Raw genomic sequence first — 21,575 nt, forward strand, 5'->3', positions numbered from 1 at the left:
AAAGAACAGGCTCACTGGAAAAGACCCTGATGCTGGGAAAGACTGAAGGTGGGAGAGAAGGGGATGACAGAGGATGAGATGGTTGGATGACATCACCAACTCGATGGACATGAGTCTGAGTAAGCTCCGGGATTTGGTGATAGACAGGGAGGCCTGGCGTGCTAGTCCATGGGGTCATAGAGTCAGACAGGACTGAATGACTGAACTGAACTGATGCTGACAAACCAATTTGGTGGAGGACATGACTTTTGGTGATTCTGGACACAGAGGGAGGAGCTGCTGGGCTGTCTTTGAGCAGATGAGATGGATGGGAGAGCTCAAGTGCCAGGCTGACCTTTGCTACTTCATGAATGGTTAAAGTCAAAGGGGAATCAGAGGGGACTTCCCTGATGGTCCAGTGGTTGGACTCTGAGCTTCCAATGCAAGGGGTGGGGTCCTGTCTTTGGTTGAGGAACTACAATCCCACATGCTACTTGGCCAAAAAAATTTTTAATTAAAAAAAAAAAAAGCAACCCCCCCAAACCCTAAACAATTTTTTTTATTTCATTCTTTTTTTTAAATTTTTTTATTTTTTAATTTGATTTTATTTTTAAACTTTACAATATTGTATTAGTTTTGCCAAATATCAAAATGAGTCCGCCACAGGTATACCCGTGTTCCCCATCCTGAACCCTCTTCCCTCCTCCCTCCCCTACCCTCCCTCTGGGTCGTCCCAGTGCACCAGCCCCAAGCATCCAGTACAGTGCATCGAACCTGGACTGGCAACTCGTTTCATACATGATATTATACATGTTTCAATGCTATTCTCCCAAATCTCCCCACCCTCTCCCTCTCCCACAGAGTCCATAAGACTGATCTATACATCGGTGTCTCTTTTGCTGTCTCGTACACAGGGTTATTGTTACCATCTTTCTAAATTCCATATATATGCATTAGTATACTGTATTGGTGTTTTTCTTTCTGGCTTACTTCACTCTGTATAATAGGTTCCAGTTTCATCCATCTCATTAGAACTGATTCAAATGTATTCTTTTTAATGGCTGAGTAATACTCCATTGTGTATATGTACCACAGCTTTCTTAATTTTTTTACTTAGAGAAGAAAGAAAAAAAAGGGAGGGGGGAGGCAGGAATCTAGAGGGTATAAAGTCAGATACAGGAGGGGGAAAAGAGATGGGGAAGCGCTCTGTGGAAGGACGCCTCTAATTGCTTTGTTTTTCACCGAAATAGTAAGCAAGACCACCAGCTCAAAGTGGGGATGGGGACACAGCACTGAGATCTGAGGAGAGAGGAGAAAATAACAGACAGTAAGACAACATATCCACCCACTGCCCCCGAAAGAGCCAACTGTTTTCATCCCCACAAACCAATTCTCTCTTTTGCATGTTCTATTTTAGGAAATATCACAATTCTCCCTCATTACATCTACCTAGAAAACCTAGAAAGTATTCTACATTCTTCCTTCCACTCAACCCTCCATCAAATCAATCCCTCACCCCCATAAACAGAGGTGTAACAAGTCCACTCCTAGTCTGGATTATGTAAACTCCTCCTTACCAACTGCCCTGCTTCCAGACAGAACCTTCTCTGCGTATGAACAAATATGGAAATCAAACTCTATCAAGTGTCAAATTATGTGGCTCTGGGTTACAGTATAAACAAAGGAAACTGTTCATCCTTAATGCTGTGGCCACACAGATCTTTAAATGATAGCAAATGCTTCCTGGCTTAAAAAATAAAATAAAACCCAGCACCTCGTTTGCATGGCAATTTAAGGACTCTGTGACTTTGCCTCGGCCTGCCTGTATGGCCTCATCCCCAGTTTATACTCAAGCAAACACTGGGCTGAAGTACTGGACACATTGCTTCCAGTTGTGATCCATGAGGGAGGCAGAAAATATGGTGCAGAGAGATAACAGATCATAAAGACACACCAGTGGGTATTTTCCCATGGGTATTAAGAAGCCAAGTACTTAAGCTACATGCAAACAGTGATCTCACAAAGACTTGCATTTGTGACATAATATTTTAAGACTTTTAACACCTCAATCATTTGCCATAGCTCAAACAGCAGGCATCTTCCTCTTGTCTCCTCAGTCTTCCTCTTAAATGGAGAAGGGAATTGCAACCCACTCCAGTATTCTCGCCTGGAGAATTCCATGGACAGAGGAGCCTGGCCCGCTATGGCCCATGGCATTGCAAAGAGTCAGACATGACTGAAGTGAGTTAGCATGCGTGCATGCTTCCTCTTCTGATTGTACTTCCTCTTTGACTCAAGCCAGTCTGGAAGAGCACATATACCAACTTGCCAAATTTTTTAAAACTCTTATCTGTGTTGCCTCTGGTAGATATTATTTTTTTAGTACATGAAAGGCTGAAAAACAATAATTTTTAAGATTTTTTTTTTTTTTTTTACTGTTGGAAGTGGTCAAACAAGAGATGGCAAGAGTGAATGTCAACATTCTAGGACTCAGCAAACTGAAATGGACTGGAATGGGTGAATTTAACTCAGATGACCATTATATCTACTACTGCGGGCAGGAATCCCTCAGAAGAAATGGAGTAGCCATCATGGTCAACAAGAGTCCGAAATGGAGTACTTGGATGCAATCTCAAAAACGACAGAATGATCTCTGTTCGTTTCCAAGGCAAACCATGCAATATCACAGTAATCCAGGTCTATGCCCCAACCAGTAACACTGAAGAAGCTGAAGTTGAATGGTTCTATGAAGACCTACAAGACCTTTTAGAACTAACACCCAAAAAAGATGTCCTTTTCATTATAGGGGACTGGAATGCAAAAGTAGAAAGTCAAGAAACACCTGGAGTAACAGGCAAGTTTGGCTTTGGAATACAGAATGAAGCAGGGCAAAGACTAATAGAGTTTTGCAAAGAAAATACACTGGTCATAACAAACACCCTCTTCCAACAACACAAGAGAAGACTCTATACATGGACATCACCAGATGGTCAACACCGAAATCAGACTGATCATATTCTTTGCAGCCAAAGATGGAGAAGCTCTATACAGTCAGCAAAAACAAGACCAGGAGCTGACTGTGGCTCAGACCATGAACTCCTTATTGCCAAATTCAGACTTAAATTGAAGAAAGTAGGAAAAACCACTAGACCATTGAGGTATGATCTAAATCAAATCCCTTATGATTATACAGTGGAAGTGAGAAATAGATTTAAGGGCCTAGATCTGATAGATAGAGTGCCTGATGAACTATGGAATGAGGTTCGTGCCATTGTACAGGAGACAGGGATCAAGACCATTCCCATAGAAAAGAAATGCAAAAAAGCAAAATGGCTGTCTGGGGAGGCCTTACAAATAGCTGAGAAAAGAAGAGAAGCGAAAAGCAAAGGAGAAAAGGAAAGATATAAACATCTGAATGCAGAGTTCCAAAGAATAGCAAGAAGAGATAAGAAAGCCTTACTCAGTGATCAATGCAAAGAAATAGAGGAAAACAACAGAATGGGAAAGACTAGGGATCTCTTCAAGAAAATCAGAGATACCAGAGGAACATTTCATGCAAAGATGAGCTCGATAAAGGACAGAAATGGTACGGACCTAACAGAAGCAGAAGATATTAAGAAGAGATGGCAAGAATACACAGAAGAACTGTACAAAAAAGATCTTCACGACCCAGATAATCACGATGGTGCGATCACTGACCTAGAGCCAGACATCCTGGAATGTGAAGTCAAGTGGGCCTTAGAAAGCATCACTACAAACAAACCTAGTGGAGGTGATGGAATTCCAGTTGAACTATTCCAAATCCTGAAAGATGATGCTGTGAAAGAGCTGCACTCAATATGCCAGCAATTTGGAAAACTCAGCAGTGGCCACAGGACTGGAAAAGGTCAGTTTTCATTCCAATCCCAAAGAAAGGCAATGACAAAGAATGCTCAAACTACCGCACAATTGCACTCATCTCACACGCTAGTAAAGTAATGCTCAAAATTCTCCAAGCCAGGCTTCAGCAATATGTGAACCGTGAACTTCCTGATGTTCAAGCTGGTTTTAGAAAAGGCAGAGGAACCAGAGATCAAATTGCCAACATCCGCTGGATCATAGAAAAAGCAAGAGAGTTCCAGAAAAACATCTATTTCTCCTTTATTGACTATGCCAAAGCCTTTGACTGTGTGGATCACAATAAACTGTGGAAAATTCTGAAAGAGATGGGAATACCAGACCACCTGATCTGCCTCTTGAGAAATTTGTAGGCAGGTCAGGAAGCAACAGTTAGAACTGGACATGGAACAACAGACTGGTTCCAAATAGGAAAAGGAGTTCATCAAGGCTGTATATTGTCACCCTGTTTATTTAACTTATATGCAGAGTACATCATGAGAAACGCTGGACTGGAAGAAACACAAGCTGGAATCAAGACTGCCAGGAGAAATATCAATAACCTCAGATATGCAGATGATACCACCCTTATGGCAGAAAGTGAAGAGGAACTCAAAAGCCTCTTGATGAAAGTGAAAGTGGAGAGTGAAAAAGTTGGCTTAAAGCTCAACATTCAGAAAACGAAGATCATGGCATCCGGTCCCATCACTTCATGGGAAATAGATGGGGAAACAGTGGACATAGTGTCAGACTTTATTTTTGGGGGCTCCAAAATCACTACAGATGGTGACTGTAGCCATGAAATTAAAAGACCCTTACTCCTTGTAAGGAAGGTTATGCCCAACCTAGATAGCATATTCAAAAGCAGAGACATTACTTTGCCAATAAAGGTCTGTCTAGTCAAGGCTATGGTTTTTCCATTGGTCATGTATGGATGTGAGAGTTGGACTGTGAAGAAGGCTGAGCGCCGAAGAATTGATGCTTTTGAACTGTGGTGTTGGAGAAGACTCTTGAGAGTTCCTTGGACTGCAAGGAGATCCAACCAGTCCATTCTGAAGGAGATCAGCCCTGGGATTTCTTTGGAAGGAATGATGCTAAAGCTGAAACTCCAGTACTTTGGCCACCTCATGCTAAGAGTTGCCTCATTGGAAAAGAGTCTGATGCTGGGAGGGATTGGGGGCAGGAGGAGAAGGGGACGACAGAGGATGAGATGGCTGGATGGCATCACTGACTCGATGGACGTGAGTCTGAGTGAACTCCGGGAGTTGGTGATGGACAGGGAGGCCTGGCCTGCTGTGATTCATGGGGTCGCAAAGAGTCAGACAGGACTGAGCGACTGATCTGATCTGATCTGATCTGATAGGTGACTTATGTTTCAGGAGCACAGCAAACCTCTTTATCTATATACAAATATATTCTTTTTCAGATTCTTTTCTATTATAGATTATTAGAAGATACTGAATAAGTTTCCTGTGCTACATAGTAGGTCCTTGTTGTTTAAGATATTATTTTATTTTTTTTAATATTTTCATTTATTTATTTGCTGAATGGGGTCTTAGTTGTTCTCAGGTGAGAACTTCTGTTGTGGCACAGGACTCTCTCGTTGTGGAGCACGGCTCAGCAGCTGTGGTGCACAGTCTTAGTTGCTCCACAGCAGGTGGGATCTTGTTCCCTGGCCAGGGATTGAACCTGCATCCCCTGCATTCCAAGGTGGATTCTTAACTGCTGGACCACCAGGGAAGTCCCTAGGATACTGTTTTAATTAAAAAGTAGAGTTCCTCGTTTATCATCTGGCCAGTTTTAAGGAAAGATACTGAAGCCTCAAAATACACTTGGTACATTTGGTGGTTTCACAGTATGTCCACTCACCCTTTGACATTCCTCTCTTCAAGAGGTGGCACCTCATTGCCCTCCTCCTGAGTCTGGATTTGATGCCTGGCTTCTTTCCCTTTTTTATATTTATTTATTTGGCTACATCAGGTCTTAGCTGCAGAACAGGCGAGCTCTAGTTGCAGCAGACAAACTCTTAGTTGCGGCACGTGGGATCTAGTTCCTTGACCAAGGATTGAACCCAGACCTTCTGCACTGGGGGTGTGGAGCCTTAGCCCCGGGACCCCAGGGAAGTCCCTGACGCCTGGCTTCCAGTGAATAGTTACTATGAGGCAAAAGTGAGCAGCTCTGGGGCCTTGATCATCCAAGGCGTGGCTGATTGCTCCATGCTCGCTCTTTGCCACATGCTGAGGACACAGCGTGATATGGGAGGGTCTGCTGCCAGGGCGAGCGAGCCCTCTGGGAAGCGCATGCTCACACACGAGGCAGGTGTCCCCACAGCATCCTGAGTGCAGCACGGGCAGGGAGCCCAGGCCGGAGCCACCCAGCTGGCTAGGCCGCTCGGGCATTCCTGAACCACGGAAACTGAGATAACAGAGGCTGCTGTTCAAAATCACTAAGCTTAGAGATCATTAATGTCACCCTCATGATCACCAACTAATTAGTAATAATCAAATGGATCTGGAATTCTAAATCCAGACCATTTTCACTTTACTTCACCAAGTGATGCCAAAAAAAAAAAAAAAACACACAAAGATGATTATGATTCAAAAAATTTTAAATATCATCTCTTACACTTTAATTTGAACTCTGCATAGAATATTAATTTCCACTCTGTGGTAGAAGAGAAATAAGCAGGAACTTTTCAATGTGGATTTAATAAGAAGGAATATAAAATACATAGTTTATAAAGCATTTTACCTATGTCATCTTAGCTTTTAGATGGATACAGATGTTCATATATATATCTACTGATAGCAGCCATGTCACTGACAACTATCTAAACTCTTTAAGAATGCATAAAAATTAATAATGCATGAAAATTATTTAATAATAAAAATCCATCCCAAGGTGTAATTATGTGGCTCTGGGTCAGATGTTATACAAAGAAATTATGCATATCTGCAACTGGTTCCAGATCTCTACTAGTCATACTTCAGGATCTATATAAAACATCTCAAAATTAAACTTATAAATGCTCTATCAAACTTAAAATGAAGTTCGAGAATGATTATTCTAAAAGTACAATGAAGATAAACCTCATATTGAAGAAAACACAGCATTCACTCTGAACCAATTTTCTGAGCATCCACAATAAAATTTGTAGCCTACCATTAACGTAATATTCAGTCTCAAGGGTTTATTCACTCTTCTCCAGGATCAGCAGTGTGGCCTCAGGAATCTAACCTATTAGTACTATATTGTTCCTCTGATACTCTTAAGAAATGTTTTTTCCTGAGGAAAATCGTTACCATCTTTTTTGTAAAATACACTTGTTTATTATTTAAAGGGCAATGTGGAAAAAGGAAAAGACCATCAACATCAAGATATCAAGTCTGGAACCATCGGAAACTTTTCAGAGTATTTTTGTTTTGTTTCTAAAACAAAGCTATGAGAAAATATCACAGGGGAATAAATGCAATGGGCATTTTATAAATTAAAAAAATATATATAACTAGCCAATTCTTCAGGACTAAAATAGATCTACATCCACTGCCCGTCTACAATTAAACTCTCCTTATTTGTGTAGCTATGTTTTCATCTAGGCTGATTTGGAATTGTAGGATTATGTATAAGGCTCTAACATTTATTTTTCCAAGCTTACATGTCCAGTTTAAGAAAAGCTCAGTTTTCCAGTAGTGCAAGCAGGATGTCATACACAAGTATTTCGCCTGCCTCCACCATCTCCCAGCTTCCTCTCTCAAGGCTGTGGGATAAACACAGCAGGGATCTGCTGTATGAAACCACAGCTTTCATCCTTCCTCTGTGATTTCTCTGGCTCTCAAAAATCCAGACTTTCAAATTTATGCACTGAATACCGAACGTATTTAACATTGTCCTGTTACCTTGTACTGATGTTTAATTTCTGATACAAAATCTTCTCAATGAAACTGAAAAAAAAATTTTTTTAAGTATCTTCCTTGCTTCATTAAAAAAAAAAAACAAAAAAAAAACCTCATTGCCTAGACCAGTGCTTTACATATTACATTGATTCAACAATTACTTTTAAGATAAGATCATTTAAGAGAGGATGACCGGCCCCATTACTTTATGGCAAACAGATGGGGAAACAGTGGCAAACTTTGTTTTTTGGGTTCCAAAATCACTGCAGATGGTGACTGCAGCCATGAAATTAAAAGACGATTACTTCCTGGAAGGAAAGTTATGACCAACCTAGACAGCATATTAAAAAGCAGAGACATTACTTTACCAACAAAGGTCCATCTAGTCAAAACTATGGTTTTTCCAGTAGTCATGTACGGATGTGAGAGTTGGACTATAAAGAAAGCTGAGCACCGAAGAATTGATGCTTTTGAACTGTGGTGTTGGAGAAGACTCTTCAGAGTCCCTTGGCCTGCAAGGAGATCCAACCAGTCCATCCTCAAGGAAATCAGTCCTGAATAGTCATTGGAAGGACTGATGTTGAAGTTGAAACTTCAATACTTTGGCCACCTGATGCAAAGAGCGGACTCATTTGAAAAGAGCCTGATGCTGGGAAAGATTGAAGGCGGGAGTACAAGGGGACGACAGAAGATGAGATGGTTAGATGGTATCACCGACTCAACGGACATGAGTTTGAGTAAACTCTGGGAGTTGGTGATGCACAGGGAGGCCTGGTGTGCTGCAGTCCATGGGGTTGCAAAGAGTCGGACACGACTGAGCAACTGAACTGAACTGAAAAAATTTTTAAATGAGCAGATAAAGTCATGTAGCCTAGTTTTGGAAAACATTTACTTTTGTATACTGCACTTAAGATTTATAAACTTGATTCCGTTAATGCTTTACTTTATGATTTTTGGCATGCAACAAACCTCTCTGACTCATCAAAATATTTATATCATAAAATTAGCTGATATGTTTTGAAGTTTTTCAGGTTTCTTTTAAAAGAAGATATAAACAGTTAGATAGAGAGCTAAAAATGCTCCTTTATCACACTGCCAAAAAAAAAAAAAAACAACCTTATCATAAATATTTCTTTATGGCTGTTACATTTGCACTGAAGAATTATGTCATCAAGTACGATAAGATAAACTCAAGATGATAAAAACAGAGGAGAATAAAAGCTCTGATTCCAAATTAGATTTCTGCTTAATAACCGGAGTCGACATTCAACCAAGAGAAAACAGGTGTCAGCCTAACCTGACATTATTGGATATAATCTCCACCTCAGATCAACAGGAACGTTTTCAAGAACTTGCATTATTTCACAATGTCCTGGCTTCTACCTCATTGATGCAGCCATTGGAAAACAAAGCACTCATGTCCACATGCCATAATAAGCAATACTTCAAGAGAGGGTAGTGTTTCAGGAATACATCAGCTGAGCTACAGAGAAAAGGCTGAGTTTCCCTGCTGCTGCTGCTGCTAAGTCGCTTCAGTCATGCCCAACTCTGTGCGACCCCACAGACGGCAGCCCACCAGGCTCCCCCGTCCACAGGACTCACCAGGCAAGAATACTGCAGTGGGTTGCCATTTCCTCCTCCTGAGTTTCCCTACGCTTCTTTACTAAACATAAAAGAACCATCTAGTTATAGTAATAACTAATGCGTATGACAAAAATAAAAAAAATGGATCCAAGTGCCCAGGCCTGAAAAATCCAGTGTTAAGCCTAAAAGAAATTTAACCGCAGCTCTAAAAATTTACACACTTGCTATAAATGTTTTCATGATGCTTCCTGTGCACGTCACAGAGCACACGCGCCCAGATTCACATGAACCATGCTCCTGCAGCTCACATCCCTGGAAAACATTTCTTCATGTTTACTGGATGTATCACTCCAAATACATTATAAAGGGCAGACTCTGACCCCTCTTCCTCCCCACCCCCACCTGCTCCCTTTCTTCTTCTTTTTTTTTTTTCCAATTTAAAAAGGTCTGTCGGCAGAGTGGTTTGAACACAACTTTGAAGAGCCACCAGAATATAGCCAGTTCTCCTTGTCTCCACCTTCAAGCCTGGCTTCTACGTGGTCACATATCACATCAGGGAACTTCCTACCCCCAAATCAAAAGTAATCTAAACATTTACTGCAGCAGCTCAAGAAAACAATGAGGCGGAAGAAAGAGAGCGCAGTCATCGTCCACAATGGAATTTTAAATAACCCTCCTGCCTAGGTTTCAATTTCAGATTCGCCAAGTTTTAGTTATGTGACTTTGGCCAAGTTCCCTAAATGTCCCGTATCTCAGTTTCATCTTCTGTAAGTGGGAATAAATTAATGACCACCTCCTCTGGTTGTGACAAAGATTTAAAAGAATTAACATGCATCAAGTCCTCCAAACAGTTTCCACAGGATAAGGAGTTATTTCCCAAGTCCTACCCACGTTGTTCCTCAAACCATTTTATTATACAGCCTAGACTGGCTCTTTTCTCTCCCTTGACCCCTTTACTTTTTGTCCTCATTCATTTCCTCTAGCCAATAGTTCTGTGACCTTTCCCAAATAAATTACTTTAGCTTCTTTTAGCGTTTCCAGTCCGCTCCCTACCACCACCACCCTTTGCCCATTAACCCCACTGTCTTAGAAGGGAGTATACAGAGAAGGGAAGGTTGTAAACATTTATCCTCTATGACTTAAAAAAAATTATATCACAGAAGTTTTAGGAATATCTATGATCTTGAGTTTCAAAAAGGCATTGCACTATCACACTTACAATTGTAACACTAATGCAAAGAATTCCTGAAAATGTTCAATTAGTTGGAAGATTTCACAAGAAGAGAGGCAGATGAAGTGATTACATATTTTACTGAATCTTAAAAACCTTCCTGAATATTCTGGACTATGTTGTAGTTCAGACCCTAGTATTCAGTATTCAATTGCTCCTTTCAATCAGCTCTCCAGAGCTGGTACCTTAAGAAACTAGGGTCACTAAAAGGCGCCAAGGCATTTACTAAACAATCAATAATCACATTTCATCTGCGGTTCCTTGGTAATTGGTTGGAGTCAGTGTCCACTTACATGATACAACTGCACTAACACAAAGAGAAGAAACCAAATTTACTTTGCCTCATTTATGAGCAAAAACAATGAAAAGTATCTTTCTTTGAAGCTTAAGGTTTGTTAGAGGGTGAACAGACCAGTCAAGGACTGTGCTGGCCATCATTTGATCCCAGCTGGCTGCTTCTTATGTGACTGATGACCTCTCCATCCTTTTTTTCTCATGAAAGTTCCATGTCTCCTTTAAACAAATGACAGTTGACATTTATGGATCGCTTCCCGTGTGCCAGGAACTATGTCAAGCCCTTTGCATGAACAAACACATTTAATCTTTACAACAACCCTGTGAGGTACGTCCTTTTACAACCCTCATTCAGCAGCTGAGGAAACTGAAGAGTCAAGGGATTAACCAATTCCATCCTGGTTTCTCATCAAGTAAGTGTTGAAGATGGGACTCGAGCTCAGAGCAAGCGTTAACAACTACTCCCCAAAGCCCTACTGGGGCTCTCCCATTGTGATTTAAAAAGCTTGGTGGGAGAAAGAGCACTTTTCTATTGCATGTACACAACAGCAAACATTACTCCCAGTTTGTTTATGTATCTATAAATCTAAAGATAATTTTGGAGTCCATACAGTTCATCTTCTTAGTGTTCTTGGTCAGCTAAATGACTTTTTATACCACAACCAAGCTGAGAGTATGACTATTTTTCTGTTTCTCTTCATTCCTTTTTTTCTGAAGAAATAATTCTCACAGGAAATAATTTCAAACCCAGCAGTGTGAGCGTGGGAGGAGAGGACAAAGAATGGGGAGGGTCAGCAAGATGTTTAAAAAGCTGTGTTTGGAAACCTTCCCATCAGTAAAGTTACTAAGACGCCAGTGAAGTCACTGAAAATTCTTTATCTCATGAAATGTTCTGTGTGAATACGCTTTTGTGAAAACCAGTGAAGAGCTCAGTCTTCTCATCAAATCATCGCAGGGTCAAACAGAGACAGCAGGGGAGGAAGAAGAGGCCTGGAGGCAGGCAATGCTGAGAATGCTGAACAATGCAGCAGAAATCTTAGGGGGAGCTCTGGAAAGTCACAGTCTGGGGACCTGCGGCTGAACTCACTTTACTCAGGTCTGTAAGCGAGCAGATGGCCCGTGACTGTGAGCGAGGTTATTTATTCACGTAACCAAATTTAAGTGCTAAAACTTTTAAAAGTTGACACCGACATGTGTTGCCTAGGGATGTGAAGCAACTAGAACTCTCATACACATCAGCGGTTAAAAAAGCGTATGGCACAGTCACTTTGGAAAGGACTTTGGAAACATCTTATAGAATTCAACACCCAACACACGACCTGGAAATGCCCCTCATATATATTTACCCAAGACAGGCGAAAATATGTCCACAAAAAGACCAGTATGCAGGCATCAACTGCGTGGCTTCTCCTAAGAGACAAAAACAACTCAAAAGTCTACCAACGGATGAAGAGATAATCAAACCGTGGCACATCCACACCACGGAATAACCACTCAGCAATAAAAAAGGAACATACTACTTACACACGCAAGAACACGGATGAATCACACGCATGACACAGAGTGAAAGAAGGCAGACACACAGGACTACATACCGTGTGAGTCCACTTATATGATGCATGTGACATTGTAGAAAAGGCAAGATATCAGTGACAGAAAACAGTTCAGGGACTGTTGGCAGCTGGGGGTTGAGGGAGGAGAAGATCAACTACGGGGGTGCAGCGAAATATCTGAGGGGACAGAAATGCTTTGCATCTTTTCAAAATTTTATTAGTGTTGTTATTTATTTGGCTGCACTGGGATCTTTAGCTGTAGCACATGGGATCTAGTTCCCTGACCAAGGATCGAATCCTAGGCCCTGCACTGGGAGCGCAGGCTTAGGCACTGGACCACCATGGAAGTCCCAGATACTTTGTATCTTGATGATAGTGGTAGTCACAGGACTGTACATGCATCTTGTAACCATAACCCTGTATGCGAGACAGCAAAAGAGACACAGATGTATACAACAGTCTTTTGGACTCTGTGGGAGAGGGAGAGGGTGGGATGATTTGGGAGAATGGCATTGAAACATGTATAATATCATATAAGAAACGAATCGCCAGTCCAGGTTCGATGCAGGATACAGGATGCTTGGGGCTGGTGCACTGGGATGACCCAGAGGGATGGTATGAGGAGGGAGGTGGGAGGGGGGTTCAGGATGGGGAACACGGGTATTCCATGGCAGATTCATGTTGATGTATGGCAAAACCAATACAATATTGTAAAGTTAAAAAAGAAAAAAAAATTGATACAATAAAAATGGGAAAACATTAAAAAAAAAAAACCTCATCAAACTATACACTTAAAATGAGTGAATTTGATTACCTAATTTGTACCTCAGTACAGCAGGGGTTTTTGTTACTGTTGTTTTAGTTTAAGCACCCCACTCCAGTACTCTTGCCTGGAAAATCCCATGGACGGAGGAGCCTGGTAGGTACAGTCAATGAGGTCGCAAAGAGTCGGACACGACTGCCCGACTTCACTTTCACTTTCCTCACTGGCAGTTACCGAGACAGAAACATGTGTACCCAGAGGATGCTCTCTTGCAGAAAGGCAGTCTCTTCACCCTGGTGATGTTGTTGCATATTCTCATGGATTCCCTCAGTCCTCAGTGTTCATGAAACTTAGAAAGAGATGTTTAACCAGAGCGTGATATGGGCTAAGTCTCTCGACCAGTACAAAGTTGTTTCTCAGGCCATGGTTTTAAAACATACTTATAAGCTAAAAGCTGAACATCACCTTCTTAAGTGCACACAACTACATCCTGGTTTATAACTAGGGCAGCCAGATAAAACATAGGATGTCCACTCAAATTTAATTTTAGATGAATAACAAATAGTTTTTTAGTATAACTATGTCCCCCAATATTGCATAAGATATGCTTTGTATTTCCTTTATCTGGCAATCCAATTAAAGAACACCATTGGTCCATGTAAGGTCTTTTCAATTTCATTTATTCATTCATAATTAATTAGCCAATTAATTATTTAATCTCATATATATGTTTTAGCTGCAGGTATTTTTAGTAATCATGGCTGCAACTACCTTAGGAAACCATGCAGCAACTCTAAGGCACTGAGAAGGTATTTAGAAGACTGAGAAATTACTGACTCGGGACCTGTTCACCTGTGACTGCAGGCCGGGTGCACCTGCATCACCTCAGGCTTGTGGGAGACTCCCTCAGGGCTCACCTAGACTACTGAACTCAGAACCTGCATTTCAAGATCCCATGTGCACAGTCCTGTTTTGGAAGCATGGAGTTAGAAGGCTGTGCTTTAGCATACGTAGTGGGGATCAAAGGGAAGCTGACTTAAAGTACAGAAACTCCTTAGGAGAATATTTTAAAAGTTCAGACATTACTTCAAGATCTGAATCATGGTACAGTACAGGTACCAGGAATGAAATCGAAAGAAAGAAATGGAAATGGGAAACACTAATAGAAAAAGAATCTGTGGAACTTGGTAAAAGACTGGATGGGCTTCCCAGGTGGCTCAGTGGTAAAGTATCCACCTGCCAATGCAGGAGAGGAGATGCAGGTTCCACCCTTGGGTCAGGAAGGACCCACTCCAGTATTCTTGCCTGGAAAATCTGCAGACAAAGAAGCCTGGCGGGCTATAGTCTGTGGGGTTGCAGGAGTCCGATAGGACTTAGTGACTGAACAACAACAACTGTGGTTTTAGAATTTCTAAATGTTCCACAGGTGATTCTACTTGCAGCCAAGGTTAAGAACCACAAATAGGAGCTCTTTCGATCTATTTGTTTTCACTTAGAGAGATGATTTTCAACCCTGGCTACACTTTAGAATTATTTGAGGAGCTTTACAAATGTATCGGTGTCTACACCCAGCCTTAGAGATTCTGATTTAATTTGTAACTTTTTAGAAGTTCCACCGTTGTTTGTAATGTGCACGCAGGGCTGAGAACACTCAAGTGAAGCATTCAGTTTAAACAGTCATTTATTAACTATTTTTTTCAAATAAATGTAAAATGAAGAGAGAATTCAGTATTTACAGAATCCAAACCTTCTAATTAGATGAAATATAAACCAACCTATTTTCATCTGCTTGTTATAATTTCACAATAAATTTTGCCTGGAGTTAGCTACAATAATATCCATTTTTTTCAAATCCTCATTTTGAATAAAAAATAAAATCAGCTGATGACCACTGAGATTGGATAACCATTTATGAAACATGCATTATTCAAGTGTTCAAAATATAATATGAAATAAATTGATTATAATCACAACCACAATTATATATCTTAGGATAGAGTGAGATCTTCAGGAAACAGAGGTAAAAAAAATTACATGTCTAAATGTATTTCTAAGTAAAAGTAAATAATCAGGATACAATTCTATTACTGAAGTCTAAATAAAAAAACATCAAGCAGAACATTTAAGCACTTTCCAGTTAACTGCACTACAGCATTATTTCAGAAGTATGAAAAGTAAAAAAAAAAATTTTCAAAATGAAAAATGCTTCCAAATGACCTTTTATAAAATGGAAAACTGGCTTACCTCTTCCCTATGATTCTTAATTGGCATACAAAGAATACTTTGTGTCTTGTAGCCTGTAATTTGGTCAACTTCTGCATTGAATCGAGGATCCTAGTAAGGAAGATGAAATTCAATTTAGTGACTGACTTGTTCAATGATTGATGTCATTTTTCTGATTTATAGGATTAGAGAAATCTAACCTTTGACTTACCTTGTTGCTCTGAATGTTAAATTTTATCACTGTAAAACGTATCAAATCATATAAGTACATATAATCTTTGACAAAGATAAATTTAAAGTTTTTTAAGGAAGCTAGTGTTCATGAATAAATACAGATGCAAAAAAATGTTAAGAAATAAAGAAAATTCAAAAGAGTAACCAATGTAGACAGTCTCACTTAAACTCCAGAAAAAGTGACAACTCTCCTCTTCTGTAATACAATTTGCCTATTCCCATCTCATTGATTCTTCTGAAAAAGGAAAGCATCTCTGGTCTGAAATGTTTTCCTATAAAACCCACCACCTCCAAAATGACCTTTCCAATACTGATGTTACTTCCCTTGTAATGAATGACCTTGTTCTGTGACTAGAGGAGCATGATGGGCTATAGTACATTGGGCCGCAAAGAGTTGGACAAGACTGAGCATAACACAATAGCAACAAACGATTGTTTATCTATTACCTCAATATTCTGTATTTCTATCTCAGATGTTCATAAGAATTAAAATCTTTCTTTTTTATTTAATAAAAGTGCCTTCATCAAACTATAAACAACTCCTTAATCTTCTGAATCTCTTTCCCCTTTCACAAAGTACATTCTTGCACATCCAGTAATCACAAAGGGCTTTTGAAATGTGTAAAAGTTCAAAATGTAGGTTAAAGAAAAAAAAGATGCATGCTATTTTCCATTAAACCAGATTAAGAAGATTAAAGGTAGGCTGTAAACTCTGTGAGGGTTGGTTCATTGCTGTATTCCCAAGATCAATTCAGGAACTCAAAAACATTTGTTAAATAAATGAAGCAATTCATTAACAACTGATACCACAGTTATCCAATGTGATCATTCTTAGCTTACTATAGCTTAAAACAAATCTTGTAGAGGTCGGATAAGCTCAAGGAAATGGACAGATATGAGCACATGACATACAATTAGAATGGAAGCAAATGTACCAGAATATAAATATCTGAACGAATATTGTTCCCTTCAAAGCAGCAGCCTTGGGAACTTACATACTCAACCTAATAATAGAATTATTGCTGTAAAAACTCTGCTTTTGGAATTCCCTTTGGAAAATATGGAGTACTCACACTGGAAAAATCCTCATCTTTGAAGGTCATTTCTATTTTTTTTTTTAATTAGTCTAACGTCACGCAAAGCCAAAGCTGTGAATGAAGTAAATGATTACACTAAATTCCATCAAACTAGGGTCAGAAATGAGGCTAATTTTCCCATTTAGAGGGCTGAATTTGGCCTTAAAGACAAACTTTCAAAAGTTACAAAATGGTGGCAAATCAACATATTTTATATTACAAATGAACACTATTGCATTTTAATTTTTCTGCAAACATGTTCAAAGTTGTATTGAAAAGACAGAGAAAATCTTGCCTGAATGTTTCCAAAAAACAGTTTTAAATAACATGCTATATTGCAAGGTATCTAAAGAAAGCAGACAGGCTACTGATATGGATGAATTAAAAGAAGTTAAGCATTATGAATTTATATAGGGAATTATTCCATAGGCTAATCAAAATATGAATGGAAATGCATCCTTAGCAATTATTTTGCTACTGAATATCTGAATCACAAGACCAATTTATAAAGAAGAGGATTAAACTCAACTGTCTAATCAAAGCAAGAGTTTGAAATGTATAAGACTTCCACAGATTTTGTGTATACTGGAAGTTTAAAATAAACAGCAACCTTGGATTTCACTCTTCAGTGAAAGAAGTAGGAGAAATGTCTGCCTCAAAATCACTTTAAGAGAATTTTGGCATCTCAAAGAATTTGCCTTTGGCAATGCACCCAGCACAAGGGCTACAAACACGGAGAACTAACGCTTCTAGGTCCAGGAGCCACTGAAAGAAAAATGGAGCACTATTATCGCTATTGTTATTTCTTTCACTGTTTATGAGAACATGGCAGTGAAAAAAAAACCCACAAAACTTAAATATCCATCTCCTATAAAAAGCAACTAGTACCAGACTTGTCCTCCTGCTGGAAAATATCCGACCAGATCAAACAACTGAGACAGCTAAACCGCACACCGTGCAGAGGCCGCACATGGCTGCCCTGCGGTAATCTCGCTCCTCCAGGCAGCACTCCTCCCACCAAGGAGAAGGCAGGTGGTCCGCAAAGGAACCACAGTTCCAAACGGAACTGAATTCAGGGCTTCTAAAGTGCTTTACAAATAGCTGATGAAAGAAGAGAAGTGAAGGGCAAGGGAGAAAGGGAAAGATACACCCAACTGAAAGCAGAGTTCCAGAGAAGAGCAAGGGGAGATAGGAAGGCCTTCTTAACCGAACGATGCAAAGAAATAGCAGAAAACAACAGAATGGGAAAGACTAGAGAGCTCTTCAAAAAAACTGGATATATCAAGAGAACATTTCATGCAAGGATGGACACAACGAGGGACAGAAGCAGTACGGGCCTAACAGAAGCTGAAGAGATTAAGATGAGATGGCAAGAGTACACAGAAGAACTGTACAGAAAAGGTCTTAATGACCCAGATAACCACGATGGTGTGATCACTCACCTAGAGCCAGACATCCTGGGGTGTGAAGTCAAGAGGGACTTAGGAAGCATCACTATGAACAAAGCTAGTGGAGGTGAAGGAATTCCATCTGAGCGGTTTCAAATCCTAAAAGGTGATGCTATTAAAGTGCTACACTCCTGACAGCAAATTTAGAAAACTCAGCAGTGGCCACAGGACTAGAAAACGTGTTTTCATTCCAATCCCAAAGAAGGGCAATGCTAAGAATTTTCAAGGTCAGCTGAGTTGCTCAGTCCTATCTGACTCTTGCAACCCCATGGACTGCAGGACACCAGGCCTCCCTGTCCATCACCAATTCCCAGAGCTTGTTCAAACTCATGTCCATTGAGTCAGTGACGCCATCCAACCATCTCATCCTCTGTTGTCCCCTTCTCCTCCTGCCTACAATCTTTCCCATCATCAGGGTCTTTTTTAAAGACTCAGTTCTTTGCATCAGGTGGCCAAAGTATTGCAGCTTCAGCTTCACCATCAGTCCTTCCAATGAATATCCAGGACTGATTTCTTTAGGACCAACCGGTTTGATCTCCTTGCAGTCAAGGGACTCTCAAGAGTCTTCTTCAGCACCACAGTTCAAAACCATCAGTTCTTTGGCGCTCAGCTTTCTTTATGGCCCAGCTCTCAATGTGTAAACTACCGCACCGCTGTGCTCATTTCACATGGTAGCAGGGTTATGCTCAAAGTCCTTCAAGCTAGGTTTCATCAGTACACGAACCAAGAATTACTTCCAAATGTACAAGCTGGGTTCAGAAAAGTCAAATGAACCAGAGATCAAATTGCCAATATTTCTCTGATCACAGAGAAAGGAAGGGAATTCCAGAAAAAAAAACATTCGTTTGACTATGGTTGTTTGACTATGTTAAAGCCTTTGACTGTGTGGATTACAATAAACTGGAAGATTCTTAAAGAGATGGGAATACCACACCACCTTACCTGTCTCCTGAGAAATCTGTATGCAGGTTAAGAAACAACAGTTAGAACCAGACATGGAATAAATGACTGGTTCAAAATGGGGAAAGAAGTGTGACAAGGCTCTATATTGTCACCCTTAAATTAAATTAAACTGTAACAATTTAATAAAAATTGCTAAGTTTTATTTAACTTAAGGAGATAAAACCAGTCCATCCTAAAGGAGATCAGTCCTGAGTGTTCACTGGAAGGACTGATGTTGAAGCTGAAACTCCAATACTTTGGCCACCTCATGTGAAGAACTGACTCATTTGAAAAGACCCTCATGCTGCGAAAGATTGATGGCAGGAGGTGAAGGGGACGACAGAGGATGAGATGGTTGGATGGCATCACTGAGTCAATGGACATGAGTTTGGGTAAACTCCGGGAGTTGGTGATGGACAGGGAAGCCTGGCATGCTGTGGTCCATGGGGTCGCCAAGAGTCAGACACGACTGAGCGACTGAATTGAACTGAAATGCAGAGTACATAATGCAAAATGCTGGGCTGGATTTTTCAATCATATGCTGGACTCAAGATTGCTGGGAGAAATATCAACAACCTCAGAAATGCAGATGATACCACTCTAATGGCAGAAAGTGAAGAGGAACTAAAGAGCTTCTTGATGAGGCTAAGAGAGGAGAGTGAAAAAGCTGGCTTGAAACTCAACATTCAAAAAACTAAGATCATGGCATCCAATCTCACCACTTCATGGCAAATAGAAGGAAAAAATAGAAGCAGTGACAGATTTTATTCTCTTGGGCTCCAAAATCACTGTGGATAGTAACTGCAGCCATGAAATTAAGACGCTTGCTCCTTGCAAGGAAAGCTATGACAAACCTAGATAGTGTATTAAAAAGCAGAGACATCACTTTGCTGACAAATATCCGTCTAAGTCAAAGCTATGGTTTTTCCAGTAGTCAGGTACAGCTGTGAGAGTTGGACCAGAAAGAAGGCTGAGCACTGAAGAATTGATGCTTTATTACTGTGGTGCTGGAGAAGACTGTTGAGAATGCCCTGGACAACAAGGAGATCAAACCAGTCAGTCCTGAAGGAAATCAATCCTGAATATTCACTAGAAGGATGAATGCTGAAGCTGATGCTCCAATAGTCTGGCCACCTGATGCAAAGTCCCTCATTGGAAAAGACCCTGATGCTGGGATAGCTTAAAGGCAGAAGGAAAAAGGGGAAGCAGAGGATGAGATGGTTAGACAACATCACAGACTCAATGGACTGAATCTGAGTGAATTCAGGATACAGTGAAGAACAGGGGACTCTGGCATGCTGCAGTTCATGCAGTCGCAAAGAGTCGTACAAGACTTAGGGACTGAACAAGGACAATAACAAAAGTGCTGGGATGTGCAAGGCAAAGTACCTGATAAGACAGGCTGTGATGTGGGTGGGGGAGGGTGTAAAGGAGGAGTGGCAGAAGACAGCGGCTAGCCAGGCTCAACATGTATTTGGGAAGACTCTTAAGAGAGCAAGCAAAAATTACCTGTTGAAAGCTGAAAGTGGAATGGTGCTACCAATTATAAAAATGTTTGAAGACACTGGGGTCCCACCCATCAGAGGTACCTTCCAGTAATTTCACTGCCTGCAAGAATAAAGGTCAGCCCTGTTTTAAAAGAAGATGATATAATCCAAACGACTTTCAACAAACAGTCACAATGTCCAGCCTACAATAAACATAATCACAACAAATGAAGAAATAGGGAACTACAACCCATAGTGAAGAAAAAGAACAGTCATTAAAAAATGACCCCAGGATGATTCAGATATTGGAATTAACAACAAGGACTTCAAAGAAGGTATTATAAAAGTATTTAAAAACTTAAAATATGGTAATAATGAACAGGTGGGAATCTCTGCAAAGAAAGAAAAGAAGTATTTTTAAAAAGCCAAATGGAAATTCTAGAACTGAGAAGTACAAAGTCTAAAATGAAGAGTTCACTGATTAACATCAGATTGGATGAGTCAGTGACCTGAAGGTAGACTGACAAATACCTGATCAAAAAGACTGAGAGGAAAACAAAAACTGTAACAAGTTAACAGAGCCTCAACGTTCTCCGGGACAACATTAAATGGCCTAGCATATATACAATTGGAGTCCAAAGAGAAGAAAATGGGGCTGAAAAAAGTATTTAAACACATGACCAAAAATGTCCTAAAGTCAGTGAAAACCTTAAACATATACACACAGTGTGAAAATGATATATAACACGAAACGTGTAAGAAATGAAGGCTGCTGACTTCTCATAAGAAAAGTGAAAGCCAGAAACAAGCGGGAAAACATTTAAATATTGAAAGAAAACTACTGTTAACCGAGAAGTATCTTTGCAGTAAAGATATCTTTCAAGATTATAGGCAAAATGATGATTTAAACAAAATCAGAGAATTTGTCACCATCAGACCAATCCTAAAGAAATACTAATGAAAGTTCTTCAGCCTGAAGAAACAGATTCAAC

At 40.2% G+C, this 21,575-nt stretch overlaps 1 protein-coding gene across 5 annotated transcripts in view; it reads right to left on the reverse strand.

Annotated features, from left to right (window-relative positions):
* PDE5A (phosphodiesterase 5A) overlaps positions 1-21,575 on the reverse strand; it is a 147,858-nt gene that overhangs the window by 96,998 nt on the left and 29,285 nt on the right. For 4 of the 5 annotated variants that reach the window (XM_086407271.1, XM_086407269.1, XM_086407274.1 and 1 more), the window contains exon 3: positions 15,418-15,507. In XM_086407271.1, coding sequence (XP_086263397.1) covers positions 15,418-15,507 — 90 coding nt within the window. Of the gene's footprint in view, positions 1-15,417; positions 15,508-20,605; positions 20,705-21,575 lie in introns of those variants that run through there. The other variant, XM_086407272.1, reaches the window with a different exon arrangement.

The sequence above is a fragment of the Bos grunniens genome, chromosome 6, assembly GCF_055505025.1.
Source record: "Bos grunniens cultivar Pamir isolate PY7600 chromosome 6, Bosgru_T2T1.0, whole genome shotgun sequence".
In the NCBI taxonomy this organism is placed as follows: domain Eukaryota; kingdom Metazoa; phylum Chordata; class Mammalia; order Artiodactyla; family Bovidae; genus Bos; species Bos grunniens.